General features: G+C 40.1%; 1 protein-coding gene across 2 annotated transcripts in view; it reads right to left on the bottom strand.

The window, feature by feature from the left end:
* kcnq5a (potassium voltage-gated channel, KQT-like subfamily, member 5a) overlaps positions 1-26515 on the bottom strand; it is a 61765-nt gene that overhangs the window by 6429 nt on the left and 28821 nt on the right. The window contains exons 2-13 of one of the 2 annotated variants that reach the window (XM_086044352.1): positions 15470-15560; positions 14090-14216; positions 13292-13467; positions 12459-12584; positions 11911-12021; positions 11733-11828; positions 9645-9739; positions 7877-7903; positions 3538-3782; positions 3168-3276; positions 1671-1802; positions 1080-1196 (exon numbers count right to left, since the gene is read on the bottom strand). In XM_086044352.1, coding sequence (XP_085900478.1) covers positions 1080-1196; positions 1671-1802; positions 3168-3276; positions 3538-3782; positions 7877-7903; positions 9645-9739; positions 11733-11828; positions 11911-12021; positions 12459-12584; positions 13292-13467; positions 14090-14216; positions 15470-15560 — 1452 coding nt within the window. The remainder of the gene's footprint in view (positions 1-1079; positions 1197-1670; positions 1803-3167; positions 3277-3537; positions 3783-7876; positions 7904-9644; positions 9740-11732; positions 11829-11910; positions 12022-12458; positions 12585-13291; positions 13468-14089; positions 14217-15469; positions 15561-26515) is intronic. The other variant, XM_086044351.1, reaches the window with a different exon arrangement.

Below are 26515 nucleotides of genomic sequence, written 5' to 3'. Positions count from 1 at the left end.
GTAGAATCAAAAGCCCCTTTGCACATTGCCTGTCAAAGTATATTTTTCCCGTTTGTGTGGAAGGTACTGACCGGTGGTCTGCATGAAAGTTACCAATATAAAATGGGGTGAGGTGGGGGTTATTTAATGACTTTGCAATTATCACAGCCCTGTTTTACACTCATTTTTTCCTATGTTGCTGTTCTGTGTGAAAGGTACTGTCACATAATAGGAGCTTGAGGAAAATGAGGGAAATAAAGCAACACTGTGTCATGTCAGTTTTTGTTGATTATGGCGTCGCCATGTGGACAAAAGCGGTAGTGTTTTGACAAAAGTCAACCACACTTCCCATGCGCGGCAGCGCGTAGTGTCGTGAAATCCTGAGCTCTCGCTGGCCTGCAAGTTGGACTGAATTACATTTCAATTTCCAGTGGCTGTGTGAAAGATGAATAACGATGAGGTAATGAATCAAATTTTGTTTAAATTTTGTAATAGCGCGTAGACGTTCGAATCGGCTTCCGTCCTTATAACGAAAGGAGGAAGTGAATATGCCGTAAAGCAATTCAGGACATTTTTTTTTTTTTTGTGTGCCAGGGTTGCTCCCATCCTCCTCAAAGTTGCTTAGTGTCAGTAAAAACGATACAGCCCCCCCCCCCCCCCCCCAGGGCATGACAAAAGTCCCATTCAACTACTTGTAAGTCAATGTTTCATCAAAAGAGTTGTGATTTTTTTTTTTTATTAAGGTCGAAATCTTGCCCAGTGCTGCTTTAAGTTAGTATCAGGAGTAGGGGGGGGGGCGATATGGGCCCCCCCCCAAAAAAAAAAAATCTATATATTTTTTTCAAAAAACTCGATAACGCTAATTTGACGATATTCTACAACAAATATTTTAAATCACCAGACACTGACTTCTCCTGCCCTATCTGTCACACAAGACACTGCCATCATCTCTGCATAAAAGTGCGCGGTTGGCCCAAATCCCACCTTCGCTCTCTGCGTGAAAGTGTGTGTTTAAGATGCTTAATACATTGACATTATAATTTGTAGACATTAGTGTTGTGTTAGTTGAGGGAGCTTTGGACAAGCTGAACGGGTCTAACCCCGGTGCAGACGACTTCCTCCGGGCCTGACTGTAATACAAATGCAGGGACGGTGAGGAAAAGGTCTTGGCATGCCTGCTGAGGGGCCTCGGAGCAGGACCTACAACTGTATCTAGTCTGATGGGAGACAAAAGAGATGCCGCATACAGTGGATATAAAAAGACTACGCACCACTGTTTAAATGACTAATGATTATAACAAATAAGAATTTCAAAACTTTGTCACCATTGATAATTTGTGCAAATCAATTGGAACAAATGAAATGTTTTTAAAAAGTAACATGAGTCACTTCTGTAACCACATCGGAGTTGTTTACTTCTACTTTACCTCTCAAAAAGATGTTTTTTTTCCCAAATGAGTTACACAGGGAATTGATCTCATTAATCTTTAATCTGATTTTTTTTTTAACGATTCTCTTGGTTCCGCTTTGTATATCACAAAAACCTGGCATATGTATATACAGGGGTGTGTAAACTATTTATATTCTCTGTAGAAGGGAAAAGAGAGCCAACATTTAGAGGTAGATGAGGCGTGAGAAAGAGGCAAAATGAAGGCGGCGAGGAAGGGATGAGGATGGGTTGATTTTCCGACCTGGTCTGGAGGCTCTTGATGCGACACAGCATGTCCAGGTGTCCCGCAGAGTACTGCTCGATCACGTCCTTCACGTCGTACGGACGCAGCGTCTCCTTGAACTTCTTCTTGGCCACGTGGAAACTCATGATCCTGAACGACACACACAAATATACATATCTATTTTTTATACTTATTGTAACGAGTGTCAATTTTAACAAAGGACAATTATTTAGTGAAAACTGGGCACATATTGGTTTGTGTACGTGTATGTGATAGCCTGGTAGAAAATCAAGTTTTTGATTACATTTTGTGATTTATGTTCAGGTTTATGTCTATTTATCAACCAAAATCAAATTCAGTATTTTATCGTGGCAAATAATTATCATTATGATTAAAAATTAGAATAATTCATGAATACCATTCATGTTTTAATAGAATCCCACAATTAGGAAACTTTGATAATATCAATTATTATAGTCGTTTTGATCACAATCCCATTTCATTTATTGCAATATAAATCCGATGCATTACTACTAATATTATTATTATAATTATTATTATTATGTCTGTCAAAGGGTGAATGGCTTTAGTTTAATTTAGTTGGTTCGGTTAACTACTTTTTACACTTGTATATGAATGTTCAAATGTTCCAGTAGCCAGTAGAGGCAACTTTTTGACACAGGACCACGAGCCATAAACACAAAGCGGTCGTCATTACACAGAGCCCGCAGCTGTAACAGCTCCAAAAAAACAGCAGATGGTAGCAGTTTCATAGCAGCCTCGAGATTGAGCTTAACAAAGCAAACACAGAGTGAAAATCAACTTCACCAGAGGAAACCAAAGAACCCTGGTACTCGAGTGTGTGACGTGTTTACCGAGCAAATAATATCGATGTGGGTAAGCCGATCTGCGCTTTTGCTTCGTTGGCCCCCCGCCCCATTCCTGGTGGGCTCCGCAGTTGCCCGCCTTTCCTGCTGAGAGGTGACAGATGAGCCTCTGTTATAACCGTACCCACCGGGGAGATGCTACCTCGGACCCTCAACCCGACACCCTGGGAAAGCTTGCAGGAGGAGGAGGCCCCATGGTGGGGGCAGGTGGTGGTGGTGCCTCAACAGTCAGACTTTCTCTCCAATTCAGTTCTGGAAATATTTTTTTCTGTGATTTTTGCACGGGACAAAAATATTGGGATACACCTCTTGTTCAAATAGCCAATCAGAGGTTGAATTGGACCCGTCCATCCATTTTTTTTTTTTTTGGTAGGGAAGATGCAGCCTATCCCAATAAATAGGGAAAAAAAAAAAATTATGACAAGAGGCGGAAAACATAAAAAAAAAAAAAAAAAAAAAAAAAAAAGCAGTGCATTGATGTTAGGTGGGTATTTTCAAAGCATATAAAGCTACTTTCCACTCTGCTGGATGTTTGTTTGCTGAGAAGCGTCTCGCTGGTGCACAGCTGCGTTATGTTGCTTTCCGTGAAATGGGCGGGGGGGTGGGGGGGGGGTCTTGAGGGTCTCACCTGACAGCTCTGATGACCGCCTTGAGGGGAGCGGACAGGTCCTCGGCCGTGATGTCGCAGTGGCAGCCTCGCTCGTCCTGGGAATCTTCCGTGCTCATGCCAGCGTCCACTGGTAGACAAAGAAACAAAAGCACATTTGTCCAAGTCTGATGACAATGTTTGGAAAGCCGTTTGAGCGTTTTATTCAATATACCTGGATTTCTCATTGCTAACACACGCACACACATACGCAGCAAATCACACATTCCTGTCTTTTTGATACGGCAGGGCCAACACTAGGCCAAGTGCGCACGTGGATTCTTGTACTTGAATTGTGTGTTAGCAACCGATGTGGGAAGCTCGCAACAAAACGTATCGAGTGGATACTCACCGTCTGAAGCCGTGTTGCGCGTCTGGCTCTTGAGCCTGAGCGAGGGTCTGAACCGCGTGCGGTCGTTGAAGCTCCAGCTCTTTTGCACCTTGGCGGGGCTTTGGCCCATCAGCTCGCCACCGCCGCTTGCCGCATCGTTGCCGGGGGAACAGCGCTGGCGGTCGTTAATAGACGCCTGGCGGCTCTTCACGCTCTGCCCCCGCGGGCTCGCCATGCGGACTCGCTCCTTGAAGCTCAACTTTTGACTGCGGGGGTGGTCGTTGAAGATGGAACGGAGGGGATTTGAGGTGGAGAGAAGAAAATGGACAGTTATGAAGTGCTCCAGTGTGCCCTCAAATATCATCCAGCCGACATGCCCAATACCAAAGAAATAAAAAAGCCATCTTGAACCACCAGGCCAATAACAAACTGCCATCACACAAAAATCTACCACAACTAACAAGTCGCAGAATTAGAGTTCTTAAACCTCTTTAGAATCTTTGTTGCACAAAGGACATTTCAACCTAAAATGGCAACTTTGAACCACAATGACTTTCTGTATCTTTTCAGGCAGACTTCCTGTGTCACTTACACATTGGATGGAAACTTTTTTGCGGACTTACTTATGATAGACGTGCCTACCAAATGTCATGTCGCCAAAGAAAACTGGCATTGGTGGCTGAATTTTCCGAATATTCCAGTCAGAAAAGTTTGGCTTGGAAGGACACAGTGAAATGGTCAAAATGACCCGACATTCTTCACCTCCAAACAAAATGACAGACTTCCTGTGTCTTTTTGGACATTGCTTCAACTTTTTTATGGATTTCCTCATGACAGACATGCCGACCAAATATCATACTACTAAGGGAAACGGGCTTCGGAAGCTGAAATTGCATAATATTCCAGGGAGCGCTACAGAAACAAAGCTTACCCGCAAACCTTAGTAAAAGCAAGCTAGTCTTACTTTCCATGAGACCGTCCAGTTGAAGTGTCACACAAAACATACAGAAAACAAAGGACTTGGAAAATGTAACTGATGCACATTAGAGTCTTTAGCTGAGATGCAGACAAGTGCTAAATGCAATCGAATCAAAAAGGACCAGCATGCAATGGAGCAGGGCCTGTATGTGGGAGGGGTTGGATAATATTGAACTACCACTTCCCTTTTGTCACAACAGCAACAAGAGTGGAGCAAACTATCATTACTTTTGCTTTTATAAACCAAGTGTGGAAAGACAACCGTGACAATGAACATCATGTTCCGGTGATTCAATTACTGTAAAGCTATAAAGTGCTTAACAAATGTATTTGACCGCCTGTCATGAAAATGAGAAGAGAGCATTTGGCATCATCAAGTGATTCAGTTGAGGAATCTTTTTTTAAATTGGCGAGCTCCTCACGTTTGAACATTTTCGGCAGGAATAAGGAAATTCAAACAGAATTCAAGTTAGCTCGGAGGGCCAATTCCAGATCTTAATAAATAGGCTATTTGGAGTAAAACGTTATTCTTCAGAGTGAAACATTTGAATATTTCAAGAAACCAAATTGTGTACTTCAGAGAAAAAAAAAAGTCAAAAGAAAAAATTTAATATTTAGAGAAAATGTTGCACAAAAATATGCAATAAAAATTCTTACATAAAACGTCTACCTGTTCCCCTCCAAAATACCCACTAAAACCCATTTTCTGTCCTGGAATGCAAGTATGATTTGACATCATAACCATGAAATCATCAATTAGTTTTTTCAGCTATTTATTTTAACTCGTCATTGAATAGCAAAACTGTTTTAGCATTTTAGCATGAAATATATTTGGGTTAAAGTCATTCTACAGGAAGATACAAAAATGGCAATTACCAATACAGTGACTCTAGATTGGACGCTTGTCTAATACATTAATTAAGCACTGTGTAGTCACTCCAACAATTCACAGAAGCTTGGTCCAAATTTGCTGTGTAAATTCACCAATAAACTATGAATTCTATGGAATTTTAAACCAAAAAGTATGTCTATAGTCCATGCTATTAGTTAGTCATTCCCGCAGTTTGTGGTGCGCTTCGCTGAGATTAGTTTAGTGACAGGGCAGCCAGGATGCTGGGAAGTACCTCCTGTATTTCCTAGTATACCTTCGGAAGAACTTCCCGTGACTCTCACTAGAGCGCATGGGAAGAGGAAGAGGATATTAAAAGAGGTGTAGATGGTAGGAGAAATACCTCAGCCAAACACACACACACACACACACACACACATTTGTACATACACATAAACAATATTGGTGCAAACACAGTAAAGGAAGAGAGGTGTAAAGTCTCAGCGTCTTGTGTTGTGATTCTCCATGTTGGCTTTCGGTGGCCGGGAGGGAAATCATTTTCCTTTTCAACGCACGATGCGGGACTCTGTTTTAATAAACATAACCCCCAGTGGCAAGCTACCAGGTAATTATACAGCAGGCTCTGCGGGTGCAGGACCACCTCGCACTCCGTTACTCTCTCTGAATGTAGCATTTAACCCCTCCGTACCCCCCCCCCCCAAAATAATAAATAAATAAAAGGTAACAGCAAAAAACATAGCTTAATATCACGAAAGCCTTTGCATATTGTTAGCCTCTTAGCATAATTCCCCATGTAATTTTTAGCCCAATCAATTGAAAAAAAAAAAATAATAAATCAATGTTCTTGCTAAAAATGTTTTTTTCTTGCTTTCCCATAGCGTTCGAATGACTTACTGTAGGTAACTATGCGATTAGGCTAATGATAGCCACATGGCTAATGGCAATCGTCTCCATCAGATTCAGTCAAATTGTTGCCTACCTGCTTCTGATTGGGGCTCACTTTGACTCATTTTCTTTTTCTTTAATTCTTTAATAGGATTTTTTCAAATTACTCTACCTAGAATTCACGCAAAATGTCCGTTAAGAATCAAAATGGATGACTTCCTGTTTAATTCTGGGCGTGGGTCATTGAGACCTTTTCATGCATCCTTTTTATTATGAATCATGTATTTCATGTTGATCGGTTAAACTGGTGTAGTTGTTTTTTTTTTTACTTATAAAGACCCCTAAACATTTTTACCAGGATGCACTTGTTGGCAAAAATAGATACTTTTTTTTTCAAACCATGTTTTTAAACCAAAAGGAGATCTATTAAAAAACAGCAATTCCAAGAAGGCTAATAATTCAAACTCGCCAATTGTTGTTGCAATCTCAGGAGGGCGTTCAGTGCTGTGTGTTTGAAGTTAACAACCACCACATTAAATTTACAAGGATATGACGCAAAAAAAAAATCGAAGACAGCAAAAGTCAACCATCAGATTCCCCAATGACGATGCAGATAACAACACTGTTGTTGTAAAACTGGCTAGCGCCAAATAAAATAAAAAGGGTTTTGGGCAATAAGGCGATTCATTTGTCTTTGGAATAGCTCAAATAAACCCCCCCAATGACAGTGGTTAACGTCAGCTGAAACAGCAAAGTAGTAAAATTAAAAAAAAAAAAAAAAAAAAAGCTGCGCCACAAGTGCAAATTGGGCTTTGCGCTCTAAGAAGGGAAAGCCTAATTAAAGCCAGGGATTTATGAGAGCTTGCAATACTGGATGCAGATGTGGGCAGCTCTAATTAAACGTTTGGTTTGAGGATGACAAGCACTTTTGCTTGTGTCACTTAACTGAGTGTAAAAAAAGAAAATAAAATTTTAAATGCGTTCGGAAGCTGACGGCTCGGCAGGAGGCTGCCAAATGTTGCCGGAGTGTAAAAAGTCAATCAGGCTTATTAAACTTTCAGAAAGCAACTTTCTCCCCATTTGAACTTGATTTATTTCAGGGGTTGCAGCATATTCAATACCATCCTAAATGAAAAAGAAACATATACTGTATTCTGTGCGCTGATGACTATTCTTGCTGCCTTTTGATTACATTTCCATACATATTTATGATTCATGTACAATTGCCACACACACTGCTGACTATTCTTCCAGACTTTTTTCCACAATGTCTTACTATGAATATTGCTAACCCTCCACATCTGTCGTACTGCTGACTATTCCTGCTGCCTTTTGTCCAAACCCACATCTGAATTTCTTGTAGTTATGTCTTTTGCTCAAATCTACATCAGGATTTATGGACTTTATTACTTATGTGCAGTTGCCATATACAATGCGGGTGACTATTTTTGCTGACTTTTGTTCAATTTCACATCTGCACATTGTACTATTTACTCCTCCAGCTATTCAATACGTCCTTATCATTCACACTTTTGCTCCACATCAATACAGCAATCGTTGAAGTATAAACAAGTGAACATGCTCGCGTGAATGTTGACTTGAAAACCGTGTAGTGTGTGTGTGTGTGTGTGCGCGTGTGGTACAAACCTGTATGCGGTCTCGCCCTGCTCTTTCCTTCAAAGGTTAGTGCGACGACGAAGATGAGAAGGAGGAGACAAAGGAGGAGAGAGGTCAGTATTCCAGAGGATTAATACAAGAGAACATTCAGGTAAGTGAGAGACGCTCGGGAAAGCCCAAAAAGTTAACACATGCAAGCTGTAGCCATGCACAAGAAGATGATAATGTGAGGTATAAGGAGCTGAATGTGGAACATTTGCTTTCTAATATGAAAGTAAAGAACATTTGGCATGAAGTGTGTGGTGCTTGGCTTGTCAGAAGCACACATTTGATTTAATTTACTAAAGTGTGGAGGCTACTTGATATATATGTGAACGAAGTACAGTAAAGGCCGGAAGTAACGAAGGCTGTTGCTGTACCTAAATAGATTTTTTTTTTTTAACTTGGGTATTCATTTTCTCTAATGGCTTTTTACTTTTACTCACTTTTCCTTACTTTGGCACAATAGGTATGTTATCTTTTTTTTTTTCAATCTCCACGGATGACGCATGACGTAAAAAAAACATTGTCAAAAAAGGATGACTTTTTACTTTTGCACTTAAGCATACTATATCACAGTTTGTCTTGTTATTATTATTTTTAACTTATACTTAACCCTCTGGGATATGCTGGCCATTTGTGTTCACCTGGCTTCCTTATTTTAACCACACTGGTTACATTAATGCAAAGTAAAGTTGAAAAAAAAAGTGTGAAAGCTTTCCCTAAAAGAATTATCCAATCATTGAAGGCAGGTGCTTTGACCTGAAAAGGAGGGTCAACACAACAATAAATGAGATTACTAACTACATCATTGCAAACAAAACTCTACTCTCAAACAAATAACATAAACATCTATTTTCACATGAAATTACCAGTAATGAAATGATTTTATATATATATATATATATATATATATATATATATATATATATATATATTAAAAAAAAAAAAAAAAGATTAATTTTGGTCTCAACACCCAGGAAATAATAATGTCCCATTACCGCCTTGTGAGCTATTTTTAAAACAAGCCCAAGGGTGCTTGGGGGCTACTTGGTAATATTATTCATAATAATAAAGGTTATTTATTTATTAATGTCACTCGTGAAGTTTGTTTATTTGTATTGAATAATTTACCTACTAAATACAGTTGTTTATATAACATGGGCTCATGATTTTGTACACGCGAGATGGTGGTTTATGAGACGTTTTGTTTTCAGTGCTCTGGCATCTTGTTGCAGGTTGTTGCAGGTTGTTGCAGAGACTGTTGATATTTTTAAGAGGAAGCTCAAGACACACCTTTTTAGTTTGGCTTTCAACAACTTTTAAATAATTTATCTTTTCTTTTGATTGAAGATAATTCTATGTTTTGCTTTGAATGTTTTAAAGCACTTTGAGTTGCATTTTTATGTATGAAAAGTGCTATATAAATAAAATGTGATTGATTGATATATGCAATTTCATTTATTTGCACATTTTGGCTAATCGAAGCAGGGCTTAGTCTCTCCCCTTCACCAAAAATGGGGCTTCTATGTATTGGTATTTCTACTCAAACACAGAGTGTCAGTACTTTTTTCACCTCTGGGTGTACCTAATGTTGTGGCCGGTGTAAGGGTGCGAGAATGGCACATGCCGGAGTGTAAAGGGTGAACAGATGGACGTGTGCCACAATGACGATGGAGAAGAAAGGGGAAGAAGTGGAGCACATGTTTAAGTCCACAAGCGAGGAGCGGGTTGAGGGTTTGGGGGGGCGTCCACCTACTTGGCGGGGCTGCAGGTATGCAATGCCTTCAAATGAGGCTTCCAGGTTGCAACGGAAACCGAGTTCTCATCGGCAGCGTAACTACGCCAGACACACTACGTGCAGAGGAGGGGGATGAGTTATGATTGACAGGTCAAATGAAAACAAGGGGGTGGGGGTCATGGAGGAGTAGTGAGGAGGAATAAAGAGAAAAAGCTTATTAGGTTTTTTTTTTTTTTTTTTAAAAGAGGGGGGGCACTGTTGATGCAGTGTGTGGTTGTCGGAAGGAGGCGGTATTGGTGGTGGTGGAGGGTGGGGGGGATACATGCCTGAGGGGGGGGAGGGCGCTTTGGTAGTGGTGCCAGGTGGCGTGGAGGTAGGAACGGGCACCGTCAGTGGAGTACAGACGCCAAGCTGCCTGGGGGTGGGGGGTGACATGTATACACATTTACACACACACACACGACAAAGGGGGAGCAATGGTACATAGGTGGTGAGGCAAAAGGGAATGGCTGTGTTAAGAATCATTCACTCATTCTACACTGATTAATCACGATACAATAAAAAGTCCACTTTGTATCGTGACATAAATCAAGCAATGCCATGAATTTGAACATCTATTTTGTTTTGGGGCAATACACTACGAGATGTATTGCTTTTCGAGGGAGTCGTGGTTATGTTCACTCCTTTTCAAGATGCATTACAGAATACACGAGGGCACTATTTCGAGGATAAGCTGTACACACGACACGTTTGAACAGCACTACGAAATGCTAAATACACTATATACAGTAGTGTATAGGGAGTGATTCCAAACACAGCCAAAGTGAATGATGTGATCATGTGACATCAACATGGCTTCCTGAGTAAATCACCAGGGGCAGGCTGGCGGCCATTTTGGAGGTCCTGGCACAGGCGTTGTATTGCGTTCAAACATCAGCATTATTTTTAAGGATAGATTTCTTTTTTTTTTTTATTCATTACTTTGGAATGAGGCATTTTGAGTGGTTTGAGAAACACTGGCTTCACAGTTTGGTAGAACAAAGAAAGGAGAGACGATCAGACTAACTAACAGACAGACTGACTAACTACCAAACCAACATAGCTACCATCCGACCAATTGACTCACAAATTAACCAACCGACCGACTCAGATGACATACCAAGCATGACCGACCAACTAACTGAACCTTGCCAACCGACTGACTAGCAAACCAACTGACCAATAAACTTAACTCACCAACAATCGACTAACTGATGGATGGATGAACAGATGGACCAACTAACTAATTAAACAATCCAACCAACTAATAGATGGATAGATGTACGGATGGAATTTAAAAAAAATTTTGAGCGCCATTTTTGTTGGATTGCTCTGTGACGTGACAGTATTGCTTATGACATACTCAGAAAGCCTTGATGAAAACAACACTCACACGAACGCTCACACACAGGGAGGGAAAACTACCTCCAATCAGCTGGCACTTTGGTCTTAATTTGAATGCCACTCAATTGGACTGAACATCTCCCCTTTCAACGCAACAGCTGGACCGGGTCCAACTACGGTGGCGGTAATTTTCCCTCCTACCCGCCAGCCAACAAACCACAGCGCGGAAATGAGATGTGTGACGTGGGTGTGTAATGGAGACGTAAATCATGGATGAGCGGCGACATCACATTTCAATCAAAACAATCAAATCAGCTCCCAAGGTTGCGTTCACCTGTTGGGGTAAATGTTGTCAAGTTACTAAGAGGAAACGGTGGAGGAGAAAAAAAAGAGTAGAAAAAGAAAAAAAAAAGAAGAGGAAAGAAACATATGGTGTGATGTGACGCATCATTGCAGCCTGGAGGTACATCTGTCCGGGGCATGATCACCATGGTAACGGCTCACGCCATTAATTGCCAGCTACACACACACACACACCACACACACACAGACACGCACACGCGCACAGAACTACACTGATTGGATGAGCAGAGGTGAAAACATGCCACAGTGTGACATTAAACACACAGTAGGGAATACACATAAAGGTTGTTTCTGATCTTCAGGTACTGCGAGAGAAGGGGGTGCAGCGTGTGCGTGCGTGCGTGCGTGCGTGTGCATTACCTGGATGAGGCTGGCCGCAGGATTCCGTCTCTTTTCAAAGTGCTTCTGTCGATGTTGCTCTTGTACCTTCAGGGCAAAACCTGAACCCAGGATGCCCTGAACGAAACAAAACACAGTGAGCCAAACTAACAATGTACACAAAATGTTTATTTGGTTTGTGTGTTCGCGTGTTTCTCACAGCAGGCAAGGCAAAGAAGGAGATCCCCAGGAGAGCGAAGCCGGCAGACAACAACCTCCCAGTCCAAGTCTGCGGCGTCTTGTCACCGTAGCCGATGGTGGTTAGTGTAATCTGAAAGTTCAAAAGTAGTTAAGTTTAGAGGTCCTGAGGTTTAAATTGTCTATTTTACAGGACACAGGGTGTGTTTAGTCCATTATTGCTTGTTGGGGATTTTTCGGTGGAATTTGATGTTGACGCTGTGTGGGGGGAGCATTAATGGATTTCACTACTTGCCAGTACTTGCTCTCAATGAATGAACTTGTCTATACATTGACCAACCAACGAACTAACCAATTCACTAACCAATTAACAACCTACCTTCCTAAAACCGTCTGTACAAACTGGCATAACAATGAGCTTTGTGTAAAATCGGCATCAACTCGGGTTGAGAAATAAGTATATATGTCATGCCCTATTCATTTCACCGTTTGACATTTAGTTGAATCACTGTTTTCATGACAAATTAGGTCGTGTTTTTGAGGGTGTGCGTGTGAGTGGCTCTCTCGCACCGTGCCCCACCACAGAGCATCGGCGTAGGTGGCAAAGTCCTTGTTTTCCTCCTTCTCCACCAGGTAGACAAGGAAGGAGGAGAAGATGAGCACCAGGAAGCCGATGTACCACGCCGTCACCAGCTCCTAACAACCAACACACACGCAACAACACAGTCCAAATACACACCCAGCAAGCAACAGCTACCTCAAGTTTGAGAAAGCAGAGTTGGAACTCTATTTTATGACTTTCCAGAGCAACCAAAAAAATGCTGAAGTGGCCAAAGTGCCAACTACAACCAGGAGACGAGCTCCATAGTTCTTCCGGAACTTGCTCTGATTAAATTTGACAAATTACCAAGACAATTTGGAGAATTTTACACTTACAACTTTGTGGGAAGACATTTAAAATACATTAAAAAATAATGAATCTGAATCTAGACCTCTTCAAATTTTAATTGAGTAAAAACGCTTGAAATAATCTCCAAGGGGTGGAGAATGCTGTTGCCTGATTGCCAACTGGCAGGAGAAGAGATCAAGGCTGCATTGGATGGTGACTGGTTGAAGACTTGGCTGGGAAAATATCCCAAGATGCATTTCTGTCCGAATGGCTAATACGACAGCAAAGGAGAGGACTCACATCTATAAGTTTTCTCCACTTTTATCTTATGGAAATACATCAGAGGATATGTTCAGAAGTACGTTTTTGAGGCCGTTTTTAACAAGACTGTACTCGCCGGTTCTTGAGAAACTGCTTCTTTCTATTTTGGAACTCTTACAATGACACCAGGAAAGAGCCAAAATTCTCCATTTCTTGCTTTACCACCTCCTGCGAATGATAGGACGTCTCATACCTTACTGTGTGCGTAGACGACAGACCCCAGCAGCTTCCATGTTCCTCCCCGTCGGTCCATGCGCACCATGCGCACGATCTGCAAGAAGCGGAGGCTGCGGAGGGCCGACGCGGCGAAGATGTTGCCTTGGCTGCCGGCGGAAACCACGGCGACAGAGGCGATCAGCACGATGATGTCTGGGGATGGGGGGGGGGGGAAAGGTCAACGGCTTCACAATGCACATGAGTCAACCCCGCGCAATGTGCCACCTTCTGAGGTGTTGAGTCAACACAACATGTTGCTCTTTGTCTTTTATGAATGCCTTCCAGAAAAGTCTGAGTGCGCGACTTGACTGATATTCTGTTCCATTCGGCTGAGATGCAAACAAATGTGGTATACACACAAGTGTAGAAAAAGGTACTGTACATAGAAGCAGATGATAAGCAGAAGGTACACAAACAAACATGCAGTTAAGCACGCGGCGGGGTTAGAGGTACACGCACAGTATACAAGAAGACAAAGGTATACATACGCAAATGAGGCATTATAGGTACACATAAAAGAACATCATAGGTACGCAAACTGATACACAAAAGTATAAAGACATACAATAACACTAAAGGTACACACACAAAACAAAAGTACACGCAGACACATGCGGGGGATATTTGTACACACACAAATGCATAAACTAACTAACACATGAATGTATAAATGTACACTCATACTAAAGACCATTTGAGGTACACAAGGGGTGACAGTGGTATACACGCAGGTACATTCACACGCACACACAGAAACACACGCATTGCGTCTTACCGATAATACAAAATGGCTTCCGGGCAAAGCGGAGGCGTCCTTGCCAGCCTCGGTATCGACAGCAGCAGCCGGCGCTCCATATTCGGATGATGTACTCCAGACCAAACACAACGATCATCACAAACTCCTACAAAGGAACACGCACGCATGTATGCACACACACGCACACACACACACACACATACACCAACAACACTTCTCAGTGTTACGTCAATGAAAACAGAGTCCTGTGTGACCACTGTCCTGGCTGGTCCATCAATACTATAAAGCAGAGTTTCTCAACCTTTATCGAGCCAAGTCAGATAGAGTAGATGACATTAGAAAAATCTAATTTCACCACATGCAACAAAAACGTCAAAAAAGTTGACTTACAAGTTACATTTTTACCATTAAAATTTTATTTAAAAATAAATACTGTAATGACATAATTAAATAGAAAAAAAAAACGTTTGTGCATCTTGATTTCATGCTTCAATGCCGATTGACATTGTGCTGCTCCTTCTAGTGCGGTTTGGCCAATAATTGCACAAAAAAAAAAAATACACTTCTCAGTTCGGCAAGCAGCAGTAATATTAGTCGGTTTTCACATAAGATAAAGCACATTTGCTTGTTAGCATTGTTATATTGTCTATCTACATGTGTTACTACACACACACAGTTTGTGGTCAAACAGCTTAAAAGGTAATAGTCATGACCTTGATGCTTGTTTTGTTAGCTTGTCCATGGTGTTTTACATTGTGTTAGCATTAAGCTAGCGAACTTACGTAAGGCAAAATTATGTGGTTTGGCTACATACTGTAGGCAACGTGTATGTGATTTTTTTGTTTTCTGTTTAGTTTTAGAGTAAACCTTAACTGAGAGTGCCAATAAGCAGCTTGAAGCAAGCACTTGGCGGTCACAAAATAATCACAGACATATACTCATAGCAAATCAACTCGCTCGTAAATCAAGGTTCCTCTGTATGTTTAAATAATGATAATATTGTCTCAATTGACTAATGATAAACATTGTCTCAATTTACTCACAAATGTACTTCTGGGCCTTTTTAGTTGAACAAAAAGCTGTTATTGGGTTGTATGAATGGCAACAGGTGGATACACAGGTTAATTGTACCTTCTGCCCTCTAGTGGAAGAGCACTTCATTGTTCTGGAATAGATAGACGAACAAAGCTACATTATTTGCTGTAAGTATATACTAGTTTTCAGACCAGTTAGGAGAAATTTGATATTTATCCGACGGCTTAAAATGCTACTCTTTCTAATTATGTCAATAGACCTTCATCCTTTCAATTACGCATGGTTCATCAGTCAAGAACAGAGACACGCATCTAAACTGCAGAGAGTTGCACGTGTGTGAGTGTTTGTGTGTTTCTCCCGTACCAGAATGAGAAGACAGTGCGAGGAGAATTCCTGGTGAGCAGGAATGGTGGAAAACACGGACAGGACCAAGCAGCCAAACACCAGGATGAACCTGGGGAGACAAACACTACATTAATGGACTTTGTTGACTAATCCTATTTGATCACTCAGGACAGATTTTTGTTTTGCAGCGTCCGTAATTGAAAGTGCATACTTGCTGACGTGCAGCTTCCACTAACAAATTAGCTGCAGATAGAGAGGAGCTACAAATTAGTCAAATAAAATGTTGAAAAGGGTGCAATTAAGGTAAATTAAGGTAAAAAAAAACCAAAAACAGTCAAACACACAAATACAAAATGAGAACACTCGCAAAGAAGCTGCTTTGGGCCAGTATTTAACTCAAGGTACCACTGCAGGTTTCAAAATGCCACTCAGTATTATGCCAATTTAGCAATTCAGTGGCTCTAGTGACTATTTCTCAAAAAAGTGTGTCATTCACACTAAGAAAGAGCTAACAATCATCATATCGTCGCTGTCCTGTGAAAAACATGTATGTCCAATTTTGGCTTTCTTTTAAATTTTCACGTTAATGCAATGTCTGTAATGCGGAAATCCCCTTCACGTAAAAATAAGAAAAATGACAAAAAAAATGGACATAAGTGTTTTTTTTTTCACAAGACAGTGACAATTCATTACATTCATACAATGTGTTTATTTTCATTTTACAGGGACATTACTTTTTTTTGGTGCTGTCTGTGATATAGGTCCCATTTGCTTTTACTAAAAGGCAAAGGGGGAGGGGGGATATATTAAAATCGGAAATCATTTCCTTGTGTAAAAAAAAAAGGAGATTTAAGTTTAAAGCCATATCGCTTTACACACGCATTTATCTCACTTCGATGAGGCACACACACACGCAGTCTTTGGCAGCGGGCGAAACACTTTGTAAAGGTGTAAAGCGTGTTAAGAGCTTCCCTACACAGTCAATAAATCATCTCCGTGTGAGAGAATGTGGTATGCAAGAGGTCACCGTTTTCCACACATTATCATCATGATGTAGTGTATGTGTACGTATGTGCCGCCGCGTGAGCGTGCCAAGCATGCAGAGCTTTTCAATCAAGGCGGCCGAGAGCGAGCGAATGGAAAGAAAGAATAAAAAAAAGATGGAAGGATGGAGAAGGAAGACAAAACAGTGCCAGATGAGCCACTCGCTTTGAACCATAATAAGTTTTACTTCTAAAAAAAAAAAGGAACAAAATGAAGCACTTGGAGATGTGGTCAAATATCAAAAAGGCTCATTTCTTGCATCTCAGAACAGAAAATGTGACTTTAAGTGAATATTGTGCTGAGATCAACAGTTTGAACTGAATAGAAAATGGCAGAAAGCACTTTGCAAAGGCTAATAAGGGTGAACAAAAGTTGATTAAAAAATGGATGAAAAATATGAATGAAAAAAGAGCTGAAGAAAATACAAAGGGTGAATACAGAAGAAAAAAAAACAAAAATCCAACAAAAAGTTACCCAGCAGAACGAAAATGGACCAACATGGGTCAACGGTCAAGAAAGGACGACTAGATAACTAGATAAGCATGAAAACAGATGAACAAAAGATGAAGACAACGCAAATAAAAACAGGAAAAAGCAAACAATGTAGTAAAAACATGAACAAAGGTCAACAAAAAAGTAAACAAAAATCAAGCAACATGAACAAAAATTACAAAAGGTCAATTTAGATGAAGAAAACATGAAAAATGGTATAAAGATGAACGAATATCAAAGATTGAGACTGATGAAGGAAACATGAACAACATAAGCAAATGTAAACAAAAATGAAAACCATAACATATGATAACAAAAAGTGAGTACAAGCTTTTTCACGCGTTCTTCATTTTTGTGATCTTAGTATATGTTTTCCTTTATCAATTTACATCTTTGGTACTTTTTGTTATCTTGGTTCATGTTTTCATCTTTTCATCATCATGTCATCTTTGTCACTTTGGTTTCCTTATTGCTATCATTGTTTTGCTTTTTTGATGTTTACTTTTTATCTGTTTTAATGTTTACCTTGTCTTCGTCTAACTTTTGCTATCGTTTTACCTTTTCTAAACCTAAACCTTTTCTCATCATGTATTTTTTTGCAGTCAATTTTCTTTATTGAGCCGCTCATCAAAAATTACGTTGACATATAAAAAGCAACTAATGATCCCAAACAGGAAAGTAAAGATGAGAGACATTCCAAAAGTACGGAAAAAATATGGATTTGTGGTAAGGTTCTCATGAGTGGTGCTGATTGCCTCCAGTCCCGGTTGGCTGATAGCAGCATGACAGAAACGGGACGTCCGCTCAAACGGTTGCGTGTCAAGAGTGCGTGTGACACATGGCTTTATGATGGAAGGCATCATAACACACACACACACACATTACATCTGTTACAAAGATTGTGTGTGCATGCGAGATGATGCGCTCGCACATCAACCGCTTTTATTAACTCCATCTTGACACTCTGATGTCCAAATAATTGAGAACAGATCATTCATACATTTTTATGTTGTACTTCAGCAAGCATCGAATTGCATTAATTGCTTTTTCTTTGGCTTTTTTTTTTTTTCAAACGCCGATAGCAAGGTGGGTTAGGGTTGGGGTAATGGTTAAGCTGTCTGAAATCAGACTATAGTAGGATGTTTTGCATGGGTAGAACATTTTGGCAGAACACCGGTTTTGTGGTGCTGTGCTGTGTAGCTGTTCTGTTATTTTCTTTTTTATCTGCTAATTTACTGTTCATAGTTGGTTGCTCTTCGCTGTAACATGGTTGCAGACAGTTTTTCAGTGAAGTGTACTTACGCCAAAAGCACTTATTCCGGCCTTGTGATTTTAGATTTCATACATTAGCTTAGCGATTAGCATTGGCTGCTTACGCCATCTTTTCCTGTTCTCTCTTCTTGCTCGGTGTGTTGCATGCTTAGCTACTCCTTGTCCACCATTAGTGAAAATCATTATTGTCTGAAACGTATCTTATTTGCCGGTGAGGATTAGTTACTTATGAGGAGAGGAACTGCAATGGTGAAGGTAAGCGTTTCGCTGTTGCGCAAAAACATGGTGCAGCGCAAATTAGTTTAGCATTCCCACCAGTTCACGAGCAGCCGGCAAAGCGAGAAGGATCGGTGGCGATTGTGTGACATGGATGCGCCGCTGTTTCAACCAGCTCACAGCTGATTGGTTTATGTAGACGGAGACGGCATGTACGTGTGAAAGAGTTGACATAACTGATTCCGGGTCAGTTGGGAGTGCTACAATAACAACACCCAAAAAAAGCATGATACGCGTTGTCTGAAATCAACAATTTTGATCAGAAAATGATCATCAGCCACCCTAATGAGGACGTAATACTCACACTGTTTGTTTGGCGCAACACATTGCGGTGATTCCCCCAAACTAAACAAACAAAGCTAAAATAAACTCCCTACTTCTTTCTAATTTGAACAACAACGAGAAGATGCTTTACATTCCTGAAAAATAAAGTCAGTTGTAATCATGAGCCTTCCCCTCTGGAGCTAATCTGCAGAGTTCATGATTTGAGCGCTTTGGAAAAAAAAAAAAAAAAAGAGCACTACGTAATGGAATATTAGTGGCTCTCGTGTCTGGCTTAGTACTACTGTTGCGGCTGTGTTTCATCTCATATGCACACACACTCAAACACACGCACAGACAGAGTCTGAGGACAGCGGTCTGGACAGCATCAGCAGCCGCGGTCAACACGGCGGTGTCTGGGTTATACACAGTTTAAAGTTCCCTTGGCAAGACACACAAACACGGCAAAAGGGAGAGTGTAAGCCAGCTTGTTTTACACCACAAGTTCAGAGTCATTCAAGAACATTTTCCGTGATTGCATCCAGCTCAACGGGATACCACACGTTATGCGCATAGGAAAAAAAGGGAAGCGTTCAGTCTATGCAGGAAGCAGGCAAAATGTGGAGTTGGCTAAAGCAGCTTCCTCTCTTCTGTGAAGACTTTTGACAACGTGCCCAAAATGTATTGGTTAAGACACATGGTTAGGAATCAAAGCAGTCTAGTGCAATGACTTTAAAAGTGTGGCACGCAGACCACGAGTGGTATACTGGCTCCCTCTAGTGGAATGTGAAAGAATCACTGAATTAAATGTTCAAAGTGTGCAAAGTATTACAGTGGCTTAAACTTTTGATTTTTTAATTGATAGACTACATTTGTTAAGCAGTGTTCCGTTGTATTTAACTTAAAATCACAAAACATTTGCATTTAATATTTTAGAACTATTTGTTTTCAAAAATGTATTTGGGCACCATTGTTATTTTACTTTTGTGAAATACACTTCAATTGAATCAATACTTGAGTTCACAGTAAGCACAGTGCTAACCTCACAAACAACTGTAGAAACGCAAGAAATGTAAACATTAGCGCTTTAAATTTAATTAAACATTTGATTTATGTGTTTCATTCTAATTTATTGTACTGAATTTCATAACATTTAGAATAGACGATGATGTCAATACAAAGTATTTCAAGTTGTTTTTTAAAATGACAATTTCTATGATTTTTTTTAACAGTATACAGTATACTGATTTTAAACAGTATACTGATCACATTTTGTCACACATTTAATTTCACAGATGAATTCATTGAAATTTTTCATCTTTTTGTTGATGATCAAGTCAAACATGCTATGATTGTTTTATCATATCAAGAGTACTTTAATATTTGGAGCATTAATTTAGCCAATTCCACCTTGAATGTAAACTAAATATTTAAAAATACAAATATTGTCATAATTTCTCAATTTATCATTTAAAATAAACCATTGTACATTCAAATTTTAACCCCCTTTTTTCATTCATTCTTTGCATGACCTGGATGATCTGTCTGTTCCCTTTAAAAATCAAAAGTGGCCCCTTGAGCACAAATGCCCACCCCGCTTCTAGGGTATCCTCTAACTAGCCCCAGCAGACAAACAGGAGGAGGAATCAAAATGAAGCCTATAGATAGTGAGCATATTGTATGACACATAACATCTAGAGGGACACTATTGCATGCATGAGTGGGGAATATATAAAAAGCCTTCTAACTTTTTTTTAAGATGGATTGCTAACAAAAACAGTCGCGGGAAGATCCTCAAATTTGGCCTGCTGCCTTTCATGAAGATGTCGTTAGCATTTTTACGATGATTATTAATAATAATAATCAGCTGCTGGACCATCTCAAGTGGCATCTTGGCAGCTGCTTCCGAGTATCAGCCGCTCCTGTTAGGAGTAGTGCTGGTAAAGGATACACCTTCCCTTTTTAACTGCCCTACATTCCCGTTGCACACACACAAACAAACACACGCACATACATTATGCTGTCTGGAGATGAGTGATGACCACAGAATCACCTTTAAACTTGCATCTCTTTGCAAAGACCTTCTCTTCACGGAGGCCTACAATCATAGTGAGGTCCTTTTTTTTTCTGTTATGGTCTTAATGTTCACGTGTGTTTGCGTGTGTGTGTGTGTGTGTTTGTGTGTGTGTGTGTTGGTCCCCATAACAGCATCTGGAACCTATTCCCACTTCACCACCGTTTATGGTAGAGCCATCACCAGCAGGATGCATGGACATCTATGGTGCGTCGTCCCCGCCACTCCGAGGCTGGCCGTGTTTAAGAGACCCCCGAGGAGGAGAGGTCCGCCCGCCCACGGTGGGGGAAGTGTGTGTGTGGGGGGGCGGTCAACCCTGCAGACGCATCCATTAACAGGTCGTGGCCCTTGTTGGCAATCAGGTCAAGGAGGGGGCATTCAGCTGGTTGATTCACAAGTTGTTGACATTTCAAAATGCAATGGCCTGACCACTCGGGGTTCGAACCTTGAACTATCACTGCCTTATTTACTTGCTGAGCAAGATGCTGACTTCCAAATGCTGACTGTAGGTCTTATTATTATTACGTATTATTATTATTTTTTATTTATATTTAATGTGATTACAATTGATTCAGAAATTATTTAACCTGATGAAAAAAATATGTACAAATGTTCACGTTGTTGATATTTCTGTTTTGATTAGGTTATATTCAATAAAACATACATGATCAATGTAACTGAATTGGGTTTGATTCTTAAAGCGGAAGTCAACCCAAACAATTTTTTTTCAAGAATATGTTCTATGCAAGCCCACTAGTTAAAACAAGGCATTCTGATAAATATTGCGTTTGAGGAGGTCAGTGCTAAAGCAATACACACTTTTGAGATTTTGCTGACGTCATCTAAATTATGAGTGTTTGCATTTGGGTTTCGTTGGTACTTTTTGAGGCATGCTATTGGGCTACTTTCCTCAAAAACATCAAAGAGCAGTAAACCCCTACTAAATGCACTCAGTACAAAAACACAAAATAATTTAGTTGCACACAATTTGCCACAAAACATGTAAACATGCTATCACAAGCGAACCAGATAGAAGGCTTTTAATGGCCGTGTTGATGTACTCTGTACTGTACGGTGGTTGAAATTATACATGCTAACACACTATTCAAAATGAATGCGTCTTGCTTAAGTCTCAAAAGGTACAACTGAGCTGCTATATCATTGGTACATTTCTTTACCCAAGTTATTATGTTGCTATATGTTAGCTTAGCAACTGTTAGCATTTGATCAATTCTCATTTGTAAAAGTGGCAAAGACTAATTTTTAATAGTGACTAGAAGAGGGCAAGATCAAACTGCCTCAGCGCCTTCTCTGCCTTGGTTGCTGTCTGGCTATGTTAGCATAGCATCTCTTAGCATGTTAGTATTTTGGATCAATCTGTGAGCATTCAATTAATCTCAGTGTACTCTTTAGCACTATAGCACGTCACAGAGGCACAAAATGCCTATGTCTATGCGTTCACATAGATTGTTAGCATTCTACCTGTTAGTATAATAGCTTTTAGCACTAGATTGTGATTGAAATTCAAGGTACCAGTACACTTCCATCATATCGTAATCAGGAAATGGCACACTCTGCTCTAGATCAGAGTTTGACGTCTATTTTGGGTAGTCCTGCCATGGCGACCGCTGCACTTAACATAACCGCCACTAACCGCCCCCCCCCCCAACCCTCATCCTACCCCCCAAGCTAGCATGGCTCTAAATGAGAAGATTTGTCTTGTCAGCGAGGTCCTTTACATTGGGGATGTTGTTTGCTTCAGATTGGCCTCATTACACTCCAGTCTATCACAGCTGAATTTGGGAAAGAGACATGATACACCCTGTACTGGTCGCCAGCCAATAGTAGGGCACATACTGTATAGACAAATGACCATTCACACTTGAATTTAAAATATTAATCACTTTGATCTTAATTATAAACACAGTTATGGTGTTTAGTTTGCGGCGTTGGTGTTAACTTAAAACATGTATTTGTTCTGCTTGTGATAGAAGCGACATTGAGGGGTGGCAGAGTACACACTGAACTAGCGGCAAGGGCACGCATTATCTTCTGAGTGTATTGTATAAGTGCTGCCTCCAAAACTGAAAACGCTTTTGTCGTGTTTATGAGCATTGGCTTCTTTTCTACACAGTGGGCTGTGCTTCTGACAGTAGGAGCCATTCACATTGTTGTAATGCAAAACAAAATCGAGGCTCACCATTGGCTCATCAGTATTTGGGGTGGTGTGTTTGTGGTATAAGAACAACTTATTTTCAGTAAGACAAAAATTAGGGTTTAGAGGTGTACTATTATTATTGATCCTTGGGGTATTCTGACGAAAGAATGTTACAAATAGACTATTAAGACACCTGGGAACTGTCTCAGAATTGTGAAAAAATGGATTAATATGTCTCATTTCAGCCCCAGAAGCACATCAGGGAGATGAAAATGCGAGCTTATGTTTACGATACATGACTGGTGTCAGACTGCAAGACCACAGGGAGGGGCTAACAGATGCTAAAATGAATTATTCTGGCGCACAAGGCTAATTAGGTTGGGACTTCAGTAACAAGTCATGCGTCACCAGGCCAAATAAAAGACTGAGTCATTAGACGATGCTGCCACAGTTACAAATGCCTCACCGTCGCCCCCTAATGCAAATCAGCAAGTAGGGATACTAGGCTTTTGGGTGAAATTTCAGGATGAGCCCAAAATATATTATAACCGCAGTGTGAAATCTGGCCTTTAGCTCCTTGTTAGAGAATATGAACATGGAGAAAAAGTACTGAAACATTGAATTAGTTGGTGTTGTACATTTAAAAGTTTAGAGACGGTCAAATTCAGATCACCTGTAAAGGTCCTGGTGCATTTTAGGTAAATCCTTAAGTTTCACCTGAAAACTCAACATCCCAAACATTTTGGGAGCAGTGTATTTGTGAATTTCATCATTAGGATTTATTGATGAGAAAAGAAACCATATTCACCTAAACAAATGCCCCAAGCCTCATTAAAAGGCAGGAGAACATATATTTTCTACACATAAATAAACAAAACAAAAAAAAGAATAAAAACAATGAAAGAAATCAGTTCTACGTCAGATTAAAAATATTCAAAAAAACATCATACAAAAAATTTGAAAAATTGTAAGTAAAGCACCCAATTTTGGTGAAGAATGAAAGAAATTATGATTCATTACTTGAAAATTAGACTTTTTAAGTGCTGTTTCTGATATTCTGCTAACCGGTATCGTTAACATGAAATTCAGGTAGAACCATGTCCTTAAATATAAATAAACTCAAACTCAATAAATACCACATAACTATTTTACTAACTTCATTCTAACACATAGGCTAATGTGAAACACCATGAACATGCTAGCAAAACTAGCATCAATACTGCGGCAGCTAACTTTTTAACAACTGATATTTTAACAAAAATGAAGCAGCAACTGTGCATACAACACATAATACTACAGGCCCATATTATTTCAGCTCAGTGAAAAACAACTAATATTTCTTCAGTTTAGTAGTGACAGCCTTCTTAATGTTTTATCATAAACTCTATGTGTATTATACTGAACCCTGATGGCCAAGGAACAATGTCTATTGAATTGAAGCAAAACATTTTACATGTTTAATTATTTATATTCTATTTAACTATGTTATTTCTGTAAGTTTATACACGGTGCAACGTTACACTACTACTATAGTACTATTTTTCTTGTTAAAAAAATAGATATATCTTGGTGTTTGGCTTTTTGAATGTTTTAATGTTGTCTTTTCCCTTTGAACAACAAACTCAATGTTCACATGCCACCTTGAAACCGCTGCGAGTAACCCGATCTGACCCGGGTCTTTTTGGACCCGCTTGCCTCTAAATATACATCCCGGGCATCGGATGGGAAAACGGATCCGCCTGACATTGCGAACAAGTTGAAAAACAATCCTCAGAGTCAGACCCAAGATGGCCGCTGAGTCGGTCTTGTTTCAGCAATAGTTGGACTCGTTTATCAAAGTGATATTTTTATCACATTGATGAACGACTTTCGAAGGGGACTCGCCGCAGGATGGAGGAAGAGCTTCTTGATGAATTTCACTATCAATCTTTGGCTCTATGCAGCCGGCTCCCATTTTACTGTATTATCATTCTGTGTGTGCGTGCGTGTGTGTGTGTGTGTGTGTGTGTCTTGGCTTCCTATCTCTATGTGTCTCCAACCAAGGCACCCAACCCCCTTTATTGTGAAGACATTTTTGTCTTTGTGGGGACATTTGAACTGGTCCGCAAAGGACCGCATTAAAACATCTGTGTGTTCTTGTTTTTCTATTTTTGGACATACTCCTTTATTGTGGAGACATTTGGACTGGCCCAATAAGCTCCATATTACTGTGTGTTTGTGTTCTTGTCTTCCTATCAATATGGTGCACAACCCATAAAAAATCCCACTTTAGTTGTGAGGACATTTGTCTTATTTAGGAGATTTTGGCTCTTTTAGACAATGTGTGTGTATGTTCTTGTTTTCCTTTTTTTGGCACCACAAGTGATGTCCTCATAACAAAGTTACGTTCTTAACGTGGACATTTTAGCGTGTGTTTTTGTTTTCCTGTTTTCTTGGCACCACCCTTGATGCCCTACCATTAGTGTAGAGACATTTGTCTTTGTGGGGACATTTAAGGACCCTATTCTACTGTGTGTGTTCTTATCTTCCAATCATTGTGCTACATCCCAGTTGCTGAAAAATGCTTGAACTAGCTTCTTTCACTCATTTAGACTGTGTGCAGAAACAAAAACTATAGCAACCTGCCAGAGAGGTATAAACATGATGTATTTGAATGTGTGCACGTGCATGCACGCGTGTGTATGTGTGAGATGGAGATGCCGATTAGAGCAGCTCCAGGAAGAAGAAGAAAGCCTCCATCACAGCCATTATGATCATTTGGGTCAACATTTATGAGTATTGATGCTTTGATTTGTGCATCATTGGCTGGAGAGCGGAACAAGATGCCCAACTCATAGCCAGTACATCTTTTAAATTAGATTAGCTTTTTCTTCGTGGTTGTGTGTGTTTTTTTTCTTCCGATTTTGGCTCCGCATTCCATCACGCTGAAGGAAAAAAAAAAAAGGATTGTGAGCAACCTATCCCTTGTGGTAAACAAACACGCATCTACGCGATTAATTTGCAGTATTGACTCGATTGCTCTTTGGTGAATTTACTCCTGTTCAGCCGTGCTCGTGAGTCAGATTTTGGCACGCGCTGTGAGAGTAAATGTGATTGACTTACACCGTGTGGGAGAGCAGTTCGATGTTAATCAATGGGTCCGCAGACACAGCAGGAATGCGGCAGGATGGTAACATTTCATTTTAAAAATCTTGCTTTTTTTAAATTTTTTTTTATTGTTTTTTGTTTGGCACAGTGGAGCAAATACTACTCAACAAATTTCTATAAAGGTCTGAGCTAGGGAGCAGAACATGGGACAAAGAAGAATCTATTCACATTTGGTGAGGGTGCAGCATTCTGTTGTTTGCCATTTCGTTAACATTGTGGATGATTTTAGCGGGGCATTTAACAGAAATTGCGCTTTGAATAATTCAAGAATCTTAGAGGAGATGAGGTTCGACATATAGATTATGCAATTTCGTTGATTAAATTGAACTTTTTTTGTGTG

This window comes from Filicampus tigris, chromosome 11 (assembly GCF_054856515.1).
Source record: "Filicampus tigris isolate MCC_2025a chromosome 11, RoL_Ftig_1.0, whole genome shotgun sequence".
Taxonomy (NCBI): domain Eukaryota; kingdom Metazoa; phylum Chordata; class Actinopteri; order Syngnathiformes; family Syngnathidae; genus Filicampus; species Filicampus tigris.
The sequence above is the reverse complement of the archived record's forward strand: the minus strand, read 5'-3'. Positions and strand labels throughout refer to the sequence as shown.